General features: G+C 38.3%; 1 protein-coding gene across 3 annotated transcripts; it reads left to right on the top strand.

Moving 5' to 3' along the window:
- Positions 1 to 5,964: 5,964 nt before the first annotated feature.
- Positions 5,965 to 19,526, top strand: GRSF1 (G-rich RNA sequence binding factor 1). 3 transcript variants are annotated; one of them, XM_019468033.2, is made up of 10 exons: positions 5,966 to 6,431; positions 8,899 to 9,055; positions 10,090 to 10,245; positions 10,600 to 10,743; positions 11,433 to 11,568; positions 13,723 to 13,904; positions 15,101 to 15,222; positions 16,393 to 16,528; positions 17,143 to 17,218; positions 18,144 to 19,526. In XM_019468033.2, the coding sequence occupies exons 1-9, from the start codon at positions 6,078 to 6,080 to the stop codon at positions 17,190 to 17,192; spliced, it is 1,437 nt and encodes a 478-aa protein (XP_019323578.1). In that variant the 5' UTR covers positions 5,966 to 6,077; the 3' UTR covers positions 17,193 to 17,218; positions 18,144 to 19,526. The 3 variants fall into 3 exon arrangements, with proteins under 3 accessions (XP_019323587.1, XP_019323578.1, XP_019323594.1); XM_019468049.2 differs by lacking the exon at positions 5,966 to 6,431 and adding an exon at positions 6,610 to 6,724; XM_019468042.2 differs by lacking the exon at positions 18,144 to 19,526 and having other exon boundaries at positions 5,965 to 6,431; positions 17,143 to 17,219.
- Positions 19,527 to 20,065: the final 539 nt, after the last annotated feature.

Here is a 20,065-nt window from a genome sequence, read left to right on the forward strand (position 1 = left end):
AAATAGGTAAAGGAGATTAAGAATACATTTATCATAATGAGCATTGAGTCATGTATAGAATTGTCAAATCACTATATTGTACACCTGAAACTAATACAACACTATATCTTAATTATACTGGAATTAAAAATAAACAAATAAATAAATTTAAATCCTTAGATACATTATTAACAAATACATATTGAAGTAGTTATATGACAATTACATTTTGATTAAAAACATAAATAAATCCTGAGGTAAAATCAGAGGGAAGAAACAATTAAAATACAACAATAACCATTTCCTTTAAACAGTATCTAAGAAAATAAAAACACACGACTTACTAGGTTTTTCCTAAGTAGTAGATACCTCACAACTCTATGTGATAGTTAATGTTACCTTTATTTTTACAATTTGGCAAAGCAAAGCTCAAAGATTGAGTAATGACCAGTTACACAGCTTGACAGTGACATAGCCAGAATTTTATGAGAATGTGACTCTGAAGTCTTATGTTTTTCCTAATTAAGCTATGTTGTTAAAGAGGGAAACATTATTCTACAAATATCATTGCTGATTTGCCTTTTCCTTTCATACCTTTTTTTCCCCAGTGTCCTTTGTTTCTTGTGACAAGGATCTCATTGGTCTCTTGCATTTCCTTTTCCGTTAGCTCTCAGTTTAGGAACACACTGGCTTCAGAATATTCTCTTAGCAGGTGGAAAACTTGTCAAAATCCCAAATACAGCAGAATTACCAAATTTAGAAGTGAGGAAACTGCACCAACCGTCTCTGAAAGGATATACAACAACATCTTTGAGAAGCGGATGACTAGAGAGGAGTGGCTAGAGGCTACCTTACTCTGTGTGTGTGCATATATGCATATGTGTATATATAATCTTGCATGGCTTGACTGTTTTTTAAACACTGTGTTCATGTATTACCTATTTTAAAGAGGTGATTGTTCAGAATGATGCCTATTAACAAAGGCTTCTTGGTTATTTAGTATCTTGTGTGTCATTTGATGTTCAGAGACTGGGCTCTGGTTGTACCCTAGCTTTTGCCCTCCTAGGAAAAGCTAGTTGATATGATTACTTCTCCTTAGCTGACTAGTAAAAACCACTACCACCTTATCTTTGTAAATATGGCCAGAGGCGGGGTGCATGAGTAGCTCAATGAAGCATCTTGATCTCGGCTCAGGTCATGATCTCACACTGTGAGTTTGAGACACCCGCTAGTGTTCTCTCACTCTTTCTCTCTCAAATAAATAAAAAACTTAAAAAAAATACACATATATGTGTATATATATACATACACATATGAATATATATACACATATATATACATATATGTGTATACATATACATATGTATATGTATGTATGTGTGTATATATACATATATATGTATATATACACATACATGTGTGTATATATACATATACATATATGTGTATATATATATGGCCAGAGGTGCTCTATTCCATCATTCCTCTTTCTAAATATCCTCAATGAGCTTTATGCAGTAGTATCATCTTGGCATTCCCATAGAATTCAGTTTTGTAACCACCTCATCTATTTGGATAAACAGTTCCTGTCAACTGTGTTGACAATGTGTTCTGAGAGCTCCCTCAGGAATATAGGTCACATTTCCAGTCTTGTTCATATTTGACATGGGAAAAATGGGCTATTATCAATATAAATCATACTCTTATTTTTATTTATATTACTATTTCTTGATAGTACATTTCATTTAAACAACAAATTTCTTTTCTAGAGACAAATCTTAACAAGCTAACTTTAACAAGTGCAGAAACTGTAGTATTTAGAAGTGTATTGGTCTGTCACGTGCCGAGCATAAATGGGTATATTTTATTCCTTGGCAGAATGGTTTTCCAAATGCAATCTATGGGAGAGACCTAAACATTGTTTAGCATGGACTTGTTAGTAGTGTCAATTGACAAAGCAGACGCAAGAAACACATCACTGCAGCAAAGACACATTTTTGAGTTTGTGGCTCCAGTCGATCAATTTTCCTTGTCAGATAAAAGAATGAAGCAATGATAGTGGTGATAAAATGCACCTCTTTGTCTTTCCTTGGAAGTAACTTTCCTGAAGTTCTCTTGCATCTAGTCAATGTAATAAACTTCTTCCTTTAATCTTGGATGATGAATAGCATCTTAACCACAGGTTACACAAATGGGCACCATTTCTTTATGGTACTTCACTTCCATCCCTTTTCCTTTTGCCACCCTAGGCTTATTGACATCCTTGGTTCATGATTTTTTTGTTCCTTTCAAATGCAAAGAAGGCTGTGGGGTGGGACCTTTAAGATTAACTCCACTTCATTGCATATCAGAAGAAAAGTATGTTCACCTCCAAGAATTGAGGGGCACAGAGAATGTGTTCCTTCAGTTATTTATTAGTAATCAAACAATCATCCTCTTCCAGCTCCTCTCCCAGCTCACAATAATGTGCTCTTTAGAGTTAAGAGGACTTTTTTTGAAAATTCTTTCCTAACGATGAGAGATGACTGTTTTTCTGTCCTCCTTATTCTCTCCTAAATCTAGTGTTTCTTTCCACCAAATTAGACTAGCTCTACCTCATAAATTCTTGTCAAAGAAGTAGGTTGACACTCTGTCAATGCTACTCGGTAAATAGTACTATAATAAGTGTTAAATGACCATACCCAAAGAACAATATGCTTTATGATAGAAACCATGGAGGAACTCTCCTCTATATAAAGCTAATCTCTGCACCAGAGCTTTGATGCCTTTGATGCCTAGTCCCTTTCACCCTTCTAGGAACCCTCTCAACCAATTTCTCCTGGTTACTCAATTAAATCCTTATCGACTGAATCCTTGCCCAACATCATTTCAACATGTTCTAATCGAACCCAATTTAATCCAAACAAAGCAAAATGAAACGCACTTTTGAGCTATACTTCCTTTACTGACTTACCCCTTTTTCACCTACAAAATCAAACTTATTTTGGACTTCTATCTCCATTTCCTCATCCCTGCTTTATTCTGGCCATCCTTATCGACTGAATCCTTGCCCAACATCATTTCAACATGTTCTAATCGAACCCAATTTAATCCAAACAAAGCAAAATGAAACGCACTTTTGAGCTATACTTCCTTTACTGACTTACCCCTTTTTCACCTACAAAATCAAACTTATTTTGGACTTCTATCTCCATTTCCTCATCCCTGCTTTATTCTGGCCTCTGCTATCACCCCTCCAAACAACTGTACACAAGATTCCTGAAGGCTTCCCATAGCACTAAATCTAAGATACTTTTTTCTTGTTCTCATCTCATTTGACAGGTAAGTAACGATCTTAGTAAGGACTTGACACTGGTGAATACTCCCTACTTCTTTCCAGAAATACTCCGTTGGCTTTCTTTAACTTGCTCTTAATTCTCTTACTGATCCTTCTCTCTTGCAACTTCATTTTCCTCTACAGGCCATTCAATATTGTAGTATCTCACTTCTTTTTAGGCCTTCTCTCTCTAACCTTGATCCTTACAATCTCATCCAAATCAGCAGTTTCATTTATACTGACAACCCCCAAATGAATATTTTTAGGACAGATTTCTCTGGCTTAACACAAAATGGGGTTGACTTGCTTCCAATATCTCTACATTGAATTCTAAACTTTCCCCACCCATCTCTCCCAACTCCAAATAACAATAAAATTACGGAAAACAATATTCCCCTCTCTAATGTAGCTTCAAATTCTGTTGATTCTACCTTCTAAAATCTCAAATCTTCCCTCTTCACTTCCATCATCACTACCCTAGTCAAGTCCCTCAGTGTAAATTATTTGTCCAAAAGTCTTTTCATTTCCATGATAAAAGTTTAGTCCTAGAAAGTGCTATACGTATTTGGGTTATAATTTTATTTATTTTATTTTAATTAATTAATTAATTAAAATGTTTATTTATTTATTCTTGAGAGAAAGCGCCGTACAAGCAGGGGAGGGGCAGAAAGAAAGGGACACAGACGGGGGCGCCTGGGTGGCTCAGTCGGTTAAGCGGCCGACTTCGGCTCAGGTCATGATCTCACGGTCCATGAGTTTGAGCCTCGCGTCGGGCTCTGTGCTGACAGCTCAGAGCCTGGAGCCTGTTTCAGATTCTGTGTCTCCCTCTTGCTGACCCTCCCCTGTTCATGCTCTGTCTCTCTCTGTCTCAAAAATAAATTAAAAAAAACGTTAAAAGAAAGAAAGGGACACAGAGAATCCCAAGCAGGCTCTGTGATGACAGCACAGACTTGCCACTCGAACTCACAGTGTGAGATCACGACTGGAGCCCACATCAAGAGTCAGATGCCCAGTCAGCTGCCCAGGTGCCCCTAAAATAATATTTAATACAACTTTTAAACCCTGGTGTTCCAGGGGTCCTGGGTTCCAGAGTAGCTCAGTTGATTGAACATCCAGCATTTGGTTCTGGCTCAGGTCATGATCTCACGGTTTGTGAGGTCGAACCCCGGATTAGGCTCTGCGTCGACAGTGTGGAGCTGGCTTGGGATTCTCTCTTTCCCCTATCTCTCTGCCCCTTGCCCGTGCTCTCTCTCTCTCAAAATAAACAAACTTAAAAAAATACAAATAAAAACCTGGTGTTCCGTAAGTCATTAGTGTCCATTTACAAAACTTATTGTTCTCTTTATATTATCTAGACATATATAAATCTAACCATCACTTTGATATTTGGTCTGTAAGCCTATTATTATATCCCTGACTGCATAGGGCATAGCATCATGCCCAGAACACAAAAAACACTTAATGATTATCAGATAAATGAATAATTGTTAAAAATTAGTTTCTATTCTCCCTTATGTTCTATTTTAATAGTGTTAAATATTGGGTGTTACTCCTGATTATAATCTGCAAAATTTCATTCTATGCATTGAGATTGCTAATCCATTCAGATTTGTGTATTATGGAGGATGGCTTCAGCTATTAACAAAATGAAGGCAAGAGTAAATATGGGCAGAATCCCTAACATGTTCACGGACTGTGAATTCAGATGAATACTGAAAGGGTGATTGACATGATCCTTGGGGTTTGCTTTAAAATATTCCAGCAAAGAAAAAAAATTGGGCGTGGTGGTGATAGATAAAACAAGAGTGAAAAGTGTTGATAATTTCTGAAATTCTGCCATTTTATTACTTTGAGATTTTCTTGAATAAACAGTTTTAAATCTTTCAGATTTTCCTTTTTTTTTTTTTTTTTTTTTTTAACTCTCAGAACTCCCTTTTGCTTAATAATCTGTAATGGATCCTGGACTCTGGAGGAGGAAAACTTCACAACCAGTCCTTTTGCAAACCTCTGCCTGTCCACCTGTGAACACGCTAACTTATTACAGGAGGCTTTATTTTTGCTATATACATTATCAGCAGATAAGTATCTATACACTTCCTTTTGAAAAGAAAGTTGTGGGGGGCACCTGAGTGGACTTCTGCTCAAATCAAGATCTCAGGGTTTGTGGGTTTGAGCTCAAGTCGGGCTCTGCTCTGTGCGGAGACTGCTTGGGATTCTCTTTCCCGCTCTCTGCCCCTCCCCTGCTCTCTCTCTTTCTCAAACTAAATAAATAAATAAACTTAAAAAGAAACAAAGAAAGTTGGCCTTTGGCACAGATCTCAAATTTAGGGGGTGCTAAACCTCCTCCGATATTATACCAACCTCTTTATAACCCGAGTAGCACAATTCCTCCCAGAAGCGGCCCTGTTGCCCCTCACGTCACGCATTTCGGGGACGGTGCTGGGGCGTCGCCAAGCTGGCGTTCCACGACTCGGCCTTCCCCAGAGCAAGAAGGCCTTCGCCTCGCCTCGTCCACTTCGGGCCTCAGTTTCCATCGAAGGAAAGAACAACCGGGCGGTCGGACCCAGGCCCCGTGGCCCCTCCCGACCCTCCGGCAGCCCCGCCCCGAGGGCGGAGACCGGGCGGAGCAGCGCGTTCTCCTCCGCCTCCTCCCGACTCGTTGCTGCCCCGGGTGCCGGCGGCGCATGTGCCTGGCACCCCCTCCCCGGCCCTGGATTCCACTCCCCCTCCGCTCGCGCTGCAGCCGCAGCCGCCTCCAGGCCCCGCGCCGCCTCCGGAGTCCATGGCCGGGACGCGCTGGGTGCTCGGGGCGCTGCTCCGGGGCTGCGGCTGCAACTGCAGCAGCTGTCGGCGCACCGGCGCCGCCTGCCTGCCCTTCTACTCGGCCGCCGGCTCCTTCCCCTCGGGCGTATCGGGCCGTCGCCGCCTGCTGCTGTTGCTCGGGGCGGCCGCGGCCGCCGCCTCTCACACGCGGGGCCTCCAGACCGGGCCTGCGCCCGCCGGGAGGCTGGCGGGGCCACCCCCCGCGGCCGCCTCCGCCGCCGCCGCGGCCGCGGCCTCTTACCCGGCCCTGCGTGCCCCTCTGCTGCCGCAGTCGCTGGCGGCGGCCGCGGGCCCGGCGCGGAGCTACAGCCAGGTAGGTGGGCGCAGCAAGGGGCCGCGCGCGGGACCCTTTCCCGGCCGCGCGCACGCGCTCCCGCGCCCCTCCGCGTGCGCCTCTCGTGCACGCCCGGGGATCCGCGGCACGCGCCGCGCACCCTCCCCCCCTTACCCCCGCCCGCCCAGTCCTCCTATTGGGCCCCAGAACAAGGGACGCTCTCCCAGGCCTCGGGTTTTCTCCTTGTTTTGTTCTCTCGAGTCTCTGGTCGGTTGGGCAGTGTAAGTGTGGCTAGGGGTGAATGTTGAGGCCTTGTTTCCCGCCGGCCCATGGTAGGTTTTGTGAGGCTGTTGATGCCCCCACCCCGCATCCCTGTCGCTCTCCGCCCGCTGGTGGTGAAGTTGGGAGGCTGGACCCGCGGAGGGTTGGGAGTTTCCGTGCAGTCAGAGCACTAGGCCTAGGCGGCCCTGGTGCGCCTCGCAGCCTGCTGATGGGGAGGTTCACGCACAGAGTTACGTGGGCTGGGTTCGTGGGGAAGGAGCCTCGTCGCCAGCGCTCCCCTCTCCCTCGTGTCCCTGGGGAAAGGCGGGCTGCCCCAGTTTACTGAAGGTCACCTCTGCACTTCACCTCCTCTAGCCGAAGGTCCTTTGGGACCATGGGTCGCCGCCGACGGGAGGACGGTGTGGAGACTGAAATATGGGGGGAGGGGACCTGGAAGAGGGGACGCTTAGGGGTAAAGCCAAGACTTGGGGACCCAGGAGGGAGGCTACAGTGTTTTCTTTTTTAAAGTCAGTGTGTGTCCTTTAAGAACTCGGATTGCAAATATTTTGTGCCTTGTAGGAAGCTTTCTTTTCTGCTTGTTAACGTGGCGTCTGGGAAATATCAGCACACGTTTTGACTACCCACTCCTGATACCTTGGATCATATTTATCTAATTCAGTTTGTGCTTCTCCTTGAACTTAAGGGAAACTGGGAGGCTAATCAGCATGGCTTCTGTCTGCCAGTGGCTGAGCTAATGGATTTGAATCCTGGCCCAGTACTTTGTGCTGCCCTTTTCGTAAAAGCTTGTGATGCTTGTGGAATTCTGGGAAAATGGGGAATGTTGCCTTTATTAAAAAACACAAACTATCTCTAATAAGCCTTTGCCAGCTGGCTACTCTCTTGATTATTTTTCTGTGAAATTGACTATAGTATCTGTTGAGCCTCTACTAGTGTTGTTACACACTGTGCTTACATTTATCATTGACTTCTTAAAATTCTATGTAAGTCTTCATGAAAATGAGGAGAACATACAGAGGAGTGAAGTATCTCCTTAGCCCGATAGCGTGCAAGTCACTTGTCTTAAAACCTGAGTTGTCTTTCCACATTGATAATTGTGCTTGTTGCATTTTTATTAAGTATGTAAGAGACTTCTGCTAGAGGTTTACATTTATCATTACTTCTTGCAGTTAGACGTAAGTCTTAATGTAAACGTGGGATGGTCCAAAGGAATCTCTTTCCTTAGGCCAGTAGAGTGCAAGTCTTAAAATTTCAGTTGTCGTTCCTGGTTATGGTTGTAGGGCTTATTGGAATCTTATTAAATTCCAGCTTTTGCTTAGTATTGTAAAATAGAGTTCTTTGGGTATGTCTCAGGTTTCTGTCACCTTATACTACTACTGTCACCTTTTATGATCTTTCCCTTATTCAGTTGGTCGTATTTGCCATTTGACAGATTAATCTTTACACGCCTCCTGCTGTCTTGTTTTACCCAGTCCTGTCTTTTATTAACTCCCTTTTGCCTACCAGGTTAAGGGAACACATTGAGCTTGACACTCAGGTGCCTCTGCTATATGGTACCAAGTTCCTTTTGCCAGCTCATCTTCTTTGGCTCCTAATTGTCCCTTGCAGTTTAGCCAAATGGGATTATTGCAGGTTTGCAAATGGACTGTTGTTCATGCTGCTTCTTTCCCTCACCTCTCAAACTGGAATGCCCTATCTTTTATATATGGCTGTCAAAATTCTGTCCTTTCAAGGCCCATCGTATATTATGTCTTGATTCTTCTGTTAATGCTCTGTTTTGAATTCCTCTAATAATCTTATATCTTAATTACAGCACTTAAAGCATCTTGTCTTGTAATGCTTGTCTTAGTTTAGATGGTAAGCTTTTTGAGATGAGGGCCTAACATGGCACATGGTGAGTAGGAGGCACTTGTATTTGTCAGATTGAAGGGACTCTTCTTGTCCTCCCTTAACTAAAATACTATTGTTATTGGGGCTGATGAATTTAAAAACAAGCCCTGAATAAAATTTATGTCCTGCCAAATCACTGGGATATACCTGCATGTTGCTTTAGAGTATACAATTTAAGCCAAAATAGGATGGGTTAGATTGGGGAAGTTTATTTCTTGCCTCTGAAATAGTAACTGTCTCCTAAGAATAACATTCGGAGTGTTAGTTTGCAGGAATAAACAATTTCTAAGTAGGTTGTCAGAGAAGTATTTTTACATTTTTCCATTTTTCTTGGAAGGAGTCCAAAACGACCTACCTGGAAGACCTTCCACCTCTCCCTGAGTATGAATTGGCTTCGTCCAAGTTAGGAGAAGAAGTGGATGATGTTTATCTCATTCGAGCTCAAGGATTGCCGTGGTCGTGCACTATAGAAGATGTGGTTAACTTTTTCTCAGGTATATTGTATGTATGTTTGAAATATGTAATTTTGTCTGAGTTTTTACTCAGACAGGGAGTCTCACAAAACCCAAGTTAAGCTATGCTATAGACGTCTTATTTGATATTTGGGAATTGTCTAGTTCTGACTGGTTTCATATCATACCAAGTAACACCATGTGTACCATTTGTGGCATATGCCAGGTTTAAAGACTTTAAATGCAACTAAAAAATGTGGTGTTCAAACTACATGGTAGAAACCAGTTTTCTCTGAAGTTCAAAAAGCAAAACCTGTTAGCTCTTTATATGTAACACATACATTTAGAATACAGGATCACTTAGTGTCAAGCGATATAATTTCCTTAATAACATTTTTGGAATGTTTACATATCTACAGTTAGTTTTTAAGTTCTGTATCTGACTGTGATTTTTAATATTCCTCTTAAAAGACCTTTAGAAGATGCCACCTTAAATGTTATAAAATCATATAATAATATATTGTGTACTTTCATGTGCATAACATTGAGTGGGTCAAGTATTTTATGAAGCCAGTTACATCTTCAACTAGTTGCCATTATTAAGTATGCAGTATGGGGATCTTTTCCTTGGTAATGAAAAGGGGGCACAATCAATTATGGTAACAACATTATTCTTATAGCATTTTAGAGTTCTTATAGTTACGATTGTAACAAAAGAAAACATTTCTATATAAATCTAATCATATTTTAATTTTTTAAGTGATTTGAAACTGATTGTAGAAGCATTGGGAAGGGCATAATTTGTTCTATGTTGAGCTTGTTTGCTGTTGTAATGATCAGGAGATTATAAGCTTATATGTTAAGGTTTGCTGTCCTTTTCAAGTGGAACATCTTCCAGACATCCACCTTATTAGCATTCGGACGCCTTCAGTGATGGGGGTTTCTGTAAGGAATATGATAGGCATTTTGGTTCATGCTTTGTTTTGTTGTTGGAATTGGAAGATTGCATTCTAGTGACATTTATAATTGAAGTAAAAGTTTGATTTCTGGTTTTGATTTTACTCACATACTTTCAGACTGCAGAATTCGCAATGGTGAGAATGGAATACACTTCCTCTTAAATAGAGATGGGAAACGAAGGGGTGATGCCTTAATTGAAATGGAGTCAGAGCAGGATGTGCAAAAAGCCTTAGAAAAGCATCGCATGTACATGGGACAGCGGTATGTGGAAGGTACGTGAAGTCACGTTCTGGCTTTTTGCGATCAGTACGTTAGCCTGTACTGTCTAAGGCAGTTCATTTGATCCTTAGCAATAATGAAGTAGTTAGATGTTAGGAATATACCCTTTTGTAGGCTGTGAAAATGAAGCACAGAGATAATCTCAGTTTCTTATTTATAAAATGAGGATGTTGACCAAGTTTGCCTCACAAGATGGGATGTTTAAGTCATAGCTGGCACACAGTAAATAGTCAATAAATATCATTTGTTATTTTAAAATTCTTGGATAACCCAACAAGTGTGATTTTTTTTTTAATTTCTTCTTCTGTTATGTAAATTTGCGTACTTTTTGTGCTTTTACATTGTAGTTTATGAGATAAACAATGAAGATGTGGACGCCTTAATGAAGAGCCTGCAGGTCAAATCTTCACCTGCGGTAAATGATGGTGTGGTTCGTTTGAGAGGACTTCCTTATAGTTGCAATGAAAAAGACATTGTAGACTTCTTTGCAGGTGCTTTTCAGTTATATCATGTTTATGAATTATATCATGTTTATATCAGTATATCAGTTACATTATGTTCATGCCTTGTTTTTTCCTCCTGTTGTTTCCTTTTATATCTTAGATGAACCTTTTCTCCTAGGTAACTGCATTCAGTTATATTTGGTTCTTTAGGGGAGAACTCTTCACTCAGATTACCAATGTTTATATATTATAGAAATGTTTTGACCTATCATGCTGATCTTTGGTGGATGCCACATTTCAAAATTTTTTCATGTAGGTTTATTTTACTATTGACAAAGGTAATCTCTCATAAGAGTGACTGTATTTGTCTAAGACAGTAACAATTTATATGGTTTAAAAGCATTATCATCTAATTTTAGCTCTAAAAAATGTACCAATATTAGTCATGTTAGTCTAAATTCTTATTTCTCCTACAACACAATTAATGGCAAAAAAAGAGAGGAGAGATTGTGTGTTTTAGATGGACTGCATGGATTCTAAACATTCTGGAAATACAGATGTGTAGGTGTAGCTGGATAATAATTTTCATGTATTCAGCTTAGAGACTAGCAAAATATACCTAAAATTTTAATAATAAAATTCAAAAAAATTAATAGTATGTGAATGAATGTGTTATATTCTAAGGATAGAAAAGACTCCTGTTAGCATTAATTTGTAATAATTTTTTGGTGTCCTAGGACTGAATATAGTAGACATCACCTTTGTCATGGACTACAGAGGGAGAAGAAAAACAGGAGAAGCCTATGTGCAGTTTGAAGAACCAGAAATGGCCAACCAAGCCCTCTTGAAACACAGGGAAGAAATTGGTAACCGGTAAGTGAAGCAGATTCTAATAATGTGGAAGTATCATACATTGGGTCATTTTATGAATGCGCTGTGATAGAACTGTAAAATTATCTAAACACAGCAGAGAGAATAGCATGATGACATACAAATGCCTGACACTTAGGATTAACAAATTATTAACATTTATTATATCTGTTTTTTTCAGTAGGCATCTTTAAAAAGCATTTTCTTACCTTATGTGATCCAAGTATTATCACATCTAACAAAATTAGCAGTAATTTATTTACTAATGCCAGTCCATAATCACTTTCCTGATTGTATCAAAAATGTCTGAGTTGGTGTTTTTTTTTTTTTTTTTTTGGTGCCGGAATCTAGACATGGTTCACAAGGTGCATTTTGATTGTTATGTCTTCAGTTCTCTTAAACTAGGGCAAGTTCCCTTCTCCTTTATTTTTTTTTTTTAATTCTCTTCCCCTTTTTAAATGCAACTAACTTGAACTAACTTGAATAAACTGAATCAGTCGTCCTGTACAGTGTCTCATGTTTTATATTGATCTTATTGCTTCTTCATTGTGTCACTAGTTTCTTTGTATCCTGTCTTATTTCCTGAAAACTGGAAGTTAAAGCTAAAGTCTTGATTCTTGATTCAGGTTAACATTTTGATATGGACACAATATTAGGTGTTTCTGTATACTGCATGTTATATCACATTAGAATGCATATGATGGATGGGTTCATTTGTGTCAAATTTGGAAGAGTACTCAAAAATGTCAAATTTTAGATTGCTGTTTTACTGCTTTCTGGCTGTTTTATTTGGCTGCTTTGAAGTTTAAAAAAAAAAAGAAAAGCCATTTTAAAGTTGTGTATTTCAGGATCTTTGTATAGAATTGATTCAAAGGTCTTTATTAAATTTTTAGATAAAAATATGTATGCAAAAAGTACCCTCTCCCCCCATTTTCTTTCAGTAGTCTTCATGTTTTCTTGTATGTCTTAGGACAAATACATCAGTGTTTTTATGTGGTAATGTTATGGCAGTGTATAAATCTCTTCAATAAATTAAGAAGTGGTGCCTATCTAATAGTTATGGATCTGTAAATACAAATGATTTTTGCAATTCAATCTTGATAACTTAATTTGGAAAAGCAGTCTTGAGAAAAAAAAAACACACAAAAAAACAAGCTGGTTCCAGAAGCTTGGATTTAATAGATAATCCCACTGCCAAGTAGATAGCAAGTCAGAATTGACATTTAGTTCATGAATCCTCATTGACATCTTGGTGTCGTTCTGGGGGAAGTTAACTCCTCATATACTGTGAATTTTTTAAAAAATACATTTATTTTGAGAGAGAGAGTGCGATTGGAAGAGGGGCCGAGAGAGAATCCTAGGCAGGCTCCACGGTCAGCACAGAGCCCAGCACAGGGCTCGATCACATGACCATGAGATCATGACCTGAGCCAAAAATCAAGAGTTGGACACTTAACCAGCTGAGTTACCCAGGCGCCCCTGATTTTTAATATCTTATACAGATATCATTAATTTTCACAGAATTGACTTGTGAGGCTTCAAGAGATTGATAACCAACTACAAAAAAACAAAACCTTTCTTACCAGATTATTTTCATACACACAATTAATCTTTGCATAGTTGTCCTCATGAAGCAAGACAGAATAGAAAATACTGTTAAAGGGTGCCTGGGTGGCTCAGTTGGTTAAGCGTCTGACTTCAGCTTAGGTTATGATCTCAGGATTCGTGAGTTCAAGCCCTGCATCAGGCTCTGTGCTGACACCTCAGAGCCTGGAGCCTACTGCAGATGCTGTGCGTTCCTCTCTCTATACCTCCCCCACTCGTGCTCTGTCTCTCTCTCTCAAAAATAAACATTAAAAATATAAAAACTAGGTAAACATTAAAATTTTTTTTTAAAAAAGAAAGAAAATACTGTTAAAATGTATATGAAGAAAGCTGTTATCTTGGGCAGGGATGTGAGAAAGATTGAATCAGTGACCTGTTCTGTTGAGAGTAGTTTTCATGGGCTAATATCTATATCTTATCTTACTTTTCCTCCATCACTTGTGTTTCATAACACCTTTGTGTTGGAAATATTATATATGTATGTTTTATTTTAAACTTCAGTCTAAAGTTACTTTGCATTGCTTGTGCCTGTTTACTTTTGCTTTGACATAGATATATAGAGATATTTCCAAGCAGAAGAAATGAAGTCCGAACACATGTTGGTTCTCATAAGGGAAAGAAAATGACATCTCCTACTGCTAAGTATATAACTGAGCCAGAAATGGTCTTTGAAGAACATGAAGTAAATGAGGATATTCGACCCATGACAGCTTTCGAAAGTGAGAAGGAAATAGGTAAGGACCTGCATCCTGTTGAGATTTAATGAATCTGTCTTGTGATACTAAAATATTTTTTAAGAACATGTTGTATGAAATGATTAGATTATAGGACCAAGGAATTGAGTTGAAGATTTATTGGTCTTTGAGTGTAGTATGTACTTTGAATATGTGCAGCAGGGCTTAATTATTTCATAAAGTTTTTTTTATTTAATCGTTTTTGTAGATTCTGTATAAAAAGCTGGGTGGCACAAATATAAAAGGAAGTAAAATGTCAACATTTACAGGTGAGGGGTGCCTGGATGACTCAGTCAGTTAAGTGTCTTACTCTTGGTTTTGGTTCAGGTCATGATCTCATGGTTTGTCAGTTCAAGCCCTGTGTTGGGCTCTGCGCTGGTAGCGTGGAGCCTGCTTGAGACAGAGTCTCCCCCGCCCCTCCCCTGCTCGTGCTCTCTGAAAATAAATAAATTTAAGTAAACAAAGATGAGAAAAGATGTGGGTAGAGAGCAGAAATGTTGACTGAATTAAAGAGTTTTGTTTGCCTCTGTATTTAATTATTACTCTGATTCCTGACCACTAAGCAACACTGAAGTTTGATAAATCCTTTTTAAACTGGTGCTATGGGATTATCCCATTACCATATGTATTTTTTAAGTGGCTATAACCCCCCAAATTTCTGTTGCCTCTATTTCTTCACTCATAATCATTTTTCTTCTCTTTGTTCTTATAGAAAAATCTGTAGTTTGTAATCTGGTATTAGTTTGAGGCACCTAAATCTTTGCACTAAATCTTCGTGGGGGTTCAGGTGATATTTGTTAGGTGTCACACATTTCAGATTATTTTTGCTTTTAAAATTAAAGCCCTTCCTGGGGCTCCTGGGTGACTCAGTCAGTTAAGCGTCCAACTTCAGCTCAGGTCATGATCTCGTGGTTCCAGAGTTGTAGACTCTTTGCTCTCAGCACAGAGCCTGTTTCAGATCCTCTGTCCCTCTCTCTCTCTGCCCCTCTCTCTCTCTGCCCCTCCCTGCTTGTGTGTGCTCTCTCTCTGTCTCTCTCTCTCTCTCAAAAAATAAAAAATAATTAAAAAAATAAAGCCCTTTCTTACTGGTTCAAGAAGAATTGAATAATTGGACATAAAGATATGCCTAATTATAACCTGTTAATAACCCTTGAAGCCTTTATGTTCCTGATAGTGCTTTTTGTTCCACTTCCCAGAATTGCCTAAGGAGATGTCCGAAAAGCTTCCAGAGGCTGTTGATTTTGGAACCCCATCTTCACTACATTTTGTCCACATGAGAGGATTGCCTTTCCAAGCTAATGCTCAAGACATTATAAACGTGTGTGGCAGTAAGATACCCAATCTCAATAGGTTTGAACAAAAGTTCTAAAATTGAACTTATATTAATTTGGGAAAGATAGAGAAGAAAATACCATATTTCTGAACTATCTTTGGACAGTAAGATGGCATCTCCATTGTTGTAGAGGCTGAGAAGTGTAGATTTTATTAAGGTCAAATGTATAATGATAAAGAGGATTTTACAGATACAAAATAATGTGGTATATGTTTAGTATTCTAATTAAGAAAGTTTGAAAAAAACAAAACACCAAAAGAGATAAACACAGACAAAAAAACAAAATAGGAAAGTGTGGGTTTTCTCCAAAATGGTTCAGCTTATTCATTTTTGAGTTTAGGAAACAGACTCAGAGGGAATTTGTCACAAGGCAGTTATATACTAAACAAGAATCTAGTGTTCCTGTGCTTAGAACCATGTAGGCTTCTTCGTCAGGATTCCCTAATTCTTGGAGAAAAGGAATTTTAAAAATACTCTTATAATAGATAGTATATGAAAACAAAAGGAAGCAATAGCCATATTGACTTCATGAACTTGAGGACATATACGTAAGGTAGATTCCAGCCTAGACTCTTCAGTTAGTGGTGGGGCCTCAAAATTGTCTTCATTATTTTAAAAAAACCCGATAGGAGTCATATCTTTAACCAGACGGAAGTTGCACAATCTCATTAAAGTATTACATTTGTGTTGCTTTGGTTTGAAATGATAACCACACTCAGTGTGGTAGTGGTTTATGTAGTGCTGGTAAAAAACCTGATTCACAGGTACATGTCTGATGAAAATATGGTAAAAACGACTTATTAAAAAATGAAGTATATTTGATGGATGCTGTTTAGAAACAGGGAAGGATAAATTAGGAGTAATAAAAATAGTCCTTGTTGGCATAAAACAGTTTGAGTATTCTTTGTGTAGTGTACTTATAGTTTACGTTTTCAGTGAACAAATATTTGAAATGTAACCTTGAGTTCCAAAAGGATCAGAAAAGCCAGAAGAGATGGTAGATGTGTAACTACATTGTTGCCTAAGGAGATTTCCTAAAAACAAATTTATTGAGCGTATGAATCAGAGTCTGAAAGAAAAAAATGCAGAACCGTAAGACTTCTAGAAATTGGGCCTCCTACCATTATGTTCCTTTTGGCTTCTTTTGTTATTTAGTTTTTTGCTCCACTGAAGCCTGTTAGGATCACCATGGAATACAGTTCCAATGGGAAGGCCACTGGAGAAGCCGATGTGCACTTCGATACCCATGAGGATGCTGTTGCAGCTATGCTCAAGGATCGGTCCCATGTTCGTAAGTGCTGCTCATGGTTTCCATTGTCATTTTGGATGTCTGTCTTTGCTTACAAATGCCTTTCTGTGTTTTGAGTTTACCTAGACTTTTTACTTGGGTAAACTTGCTCTGTTAATACTACTAAATTAAATGTAAAAAGGGCAAAACACTATATTGTAATGAAAAGCATTTGTTTGCTAATTCTGCATATTTCTATACAGAGTTAGGTAGGGTTTTTTTTGCTTGTTTTTTAGATTTTGTTTTTGTTTTTAATTAGGAAAAGTAATGGACAAAGGGTTTGAGTTGCTGTCTTGAATTATGAGAAAATGGCTGCAGTATTGTTTCTCCCTTTTTAAAAGCTTTATTTTTTTTTGATTTTGATTTTATTTTTTGAAGTTTATTTTGAGAGTGAAAGCACGAGTTGGGGAGGGGCAGAGAGAGAGAGAGAGAGAGAGAGAGAGAGAGTGAGTCAAGCAGGCTCCATACTGTCAGCATGGAGCCTTACAGGGGACTGGAACCCATGAACCCCTGAGTTCATGACCCCTCAGCCAAAGTCAGATGCTTAACCGACTAAGCCACCCAGGCACCCCTTCCTCTTCAGTTTCTTAAAATGAATCTTTTTTTGTCATTCTCAGACCATAGGTATATTGAATTGTTCCTGAATTCATGTCCAAAGGGAAAATAAGACTTCCAGGGACTCCAGATAATAAGGTAAATTTAAAAGGTACAATTGTGGGAATTATTTTCAGTTGATAAATTAAGCATTAACTCATTTATAATATGGTGGAAACCATTTTTTTTTTTTTTTAATGATCAAACTAATCATGATATTGAGCATCACAAAGAATCTTTTGGCATCATTCCCAATATTCATGAATCTATGTGCCTAAAATTAATTTTTACCTTTAATACCTATTAATTATATCACACTGAAAATGTGCTTACGTTAGTTTTTCTTCCTATAAAATTTAAACATATTTTCTCAGTTTCTAAGATATTAAGACGTTTAAAATGATTCTTCTGAAATCGGGGTGTACATTGTTATGTTCACTTAATGTAACACTGTCTCTTTTCCTAAAAAAGTGTTATGAAAATGGTTGTCCTAGGAAGTACATGATTTCATAGTTAACCTATGACAAATCTAAATGTTTTGATGTCCCCTCCCTTGACTAAATGTTATGTGGTATCTTTTATTTCCCCCTAAAATCTTTTAATGTATTATAATCATTATTTTGTATATAGTGGTACATTTGAGACTGTTAACTAGAATGATTTCTTGGAAATACATGGAGCATTTCTTTACTATAGTTGTCATAGGCTATTTTTGAATATTAAGTCCCACAATCTTGTGATGTTAGATATTAGTTAAATCCATGTTAAATGTATTTTGTGCTTAATTGTGAAGATCTACTGTCTTCATACCAGGCTGTAAACACTAATGCCTAATAATTGTCCTTAACTTAATGGATTTGTCACCAAATGGACTTGCACTAAACCAGAAAGAAAAGAATTGATCATTTTAAATGGTCTGGGAATGGGTATGATATGGCAACACTTTTTTTTTTTTTTTTTTTTTTTTTTGGGCAACACTTTTTCATTGTGCATAAATGTCCAACATTTTTCATTTTATTTTCAGGATGAAACAGGAAGCATTTCATTTGCACATCTTTCCTGGACGTGGAGTATAAAGTTCCAGTTTTGTAGCAGCAACTGCTAGAGAAAGGATTTGGGGGTTTTGGGTTAATTGCTTATAAGACAAATTACATAGTGGACTATTTAGAAAAGAAAAGGAAAGTTTCAGTTTGGAATTATGAAATAAACCACAAATTTAAATTTTTGTTTAATCTTCAGGATCTGATTTAAAAATCTGGTTTTTATTTTATACGATTAAACACTTTGTTTTCATAGAAGTTATGTTACCCAGTGTAAAGACTACATATTTTTTTTCAGCACTGTCCTTGAAAATATTCCTCCCATTTTGCAGATGATCTGTTTGAGGTTTTGTCTTTCTGCCTATGAATTAAGAGCTCTGATTGTAAAACTTCTCTGGAATGAAATGCTGATTTATTTTAACCAAATACTCACCAAAGCAAGGAAAGGTTTCAGACCTTCAAACCATTATGGTTTGGCAGAGTAGTTTTAATTTTAGGTGTATTAGATTACTTAGGTAGGGGTAGAAATTTAAAAGAAAGAATCAAAACAAAAAATAAGTACCACAGGTTAGTGAGTGTAAATGACAACAATTTGGCAGTTTTAGGTCTTTAGAAATGTTTTGCCTTTCTACGCCTTGTGCTAAAGGCATTTGACATTGGTGCCTGTAATACTAAAGGAGAGAATTCTAGCCTCAACTTAAAAGTTCACTGAACACCCACCCCCAGCGTTTTTTGATTTTGGGTAAATCATAAGGTGTGTGTTAGTCTCAAAACTGTGAAGTGACATGTCAGAGAACAGTCCTGACTGGTAAGGACATTAATGGCTTCACTTGAATTTAAACCAGCTCCCTAGAGGAAAAAAATGTGTCTCCTCATTTGCTTTTTCAGTGGGATAGCATATCCCATATTTTAGAACAAGTAGGGGTGCCTTGCTTAAATAAAAATAGCATTTAATGTATAATTGTGTGAAGGGTTTATGGATAAAGCTGTACTTCTGTCACGTTGTGACAGTACCTTCTGCTTAATATTAAACAGCTTGTTATTTAAATATTGGATCAAAATGGCTGGCTTCAAAATGTAGTCGTTAATAAACTAACTTTCTGTGCACCTGTGTAGGAGAATCAAAGTCCTGTATACTTTCTTTGCCTTGTTCCTGTTCTCAGGGTGACGACTGCCACATAGTTACCAGGAGATACAATTCTAGTTCTTAAAATTGAATTAGCCCAGATTTCTGAGAGGTGATATCTGGAAGAGAGATGACGCCTTCTCTCACCTAATACATAACCATATTTGATTACCAGCTAAGATATGAAATCACTGTACTGTAAGTAGTCAATAAATGAAGGCTTGTTTCAGGCTGCAGATTACCTAAGAGTATTTATTTTGGAGTGTGTGTATCAACCAAATATATTTTTGTTACATCAAGTCCTGGTATAGTGTAAGAAGACATTGTTAATTTTCATTTGTGTTTTTATCATATGAGCTTGAAGTAACCATCTTAACATCTTCAGTATTACTACTTAAATAGAAATGTGTTTTCATATATGGTTGAGTGTATCAAGCTATCAGAACTGGTGTCTATAGCAGAGTGATCTATTAGAATATGATCTTTTCTCTCTGTTTAGCAGTAGGTATCTAATTTGCCATGAAAAAAATCTGTAGGAACTGTTGGGATTGGGGTTGGTGAGAAATTCATTTGCAAATATTTTAAAGCCAATGAATTTTCATTTGCACATCTCTAGGAAAAGAATGAGAGCAAAGCTTATGTGGTGGGTAAGCATGAAGGGGTGTATCTTACCACACTAATGACTGAGTACTGCGTACAAAAGGTGGCCGTTCTTGGGAAGTCATTTTATAAATTCAGACACTTTACTCCTTCCTTGAATAGGTGATAGCTTGTAATTTA

The sequence above is a fragment of the Panthera pardus genome, unplaced genomic scaffold (genome assembly GCF_024362965.1).
Source record: "Panthera pardus isolate Hobbes unplaced genomic scaffold, ASM2436296v1 HiC_scaffold_13, whole genome shotgun sequence".
Taxonomy (NCBI): Eukaryota; Metazoa; Chordata; class Mammalia; order Carnivora; family Felidae; genus Panthera; species Panthera pardus.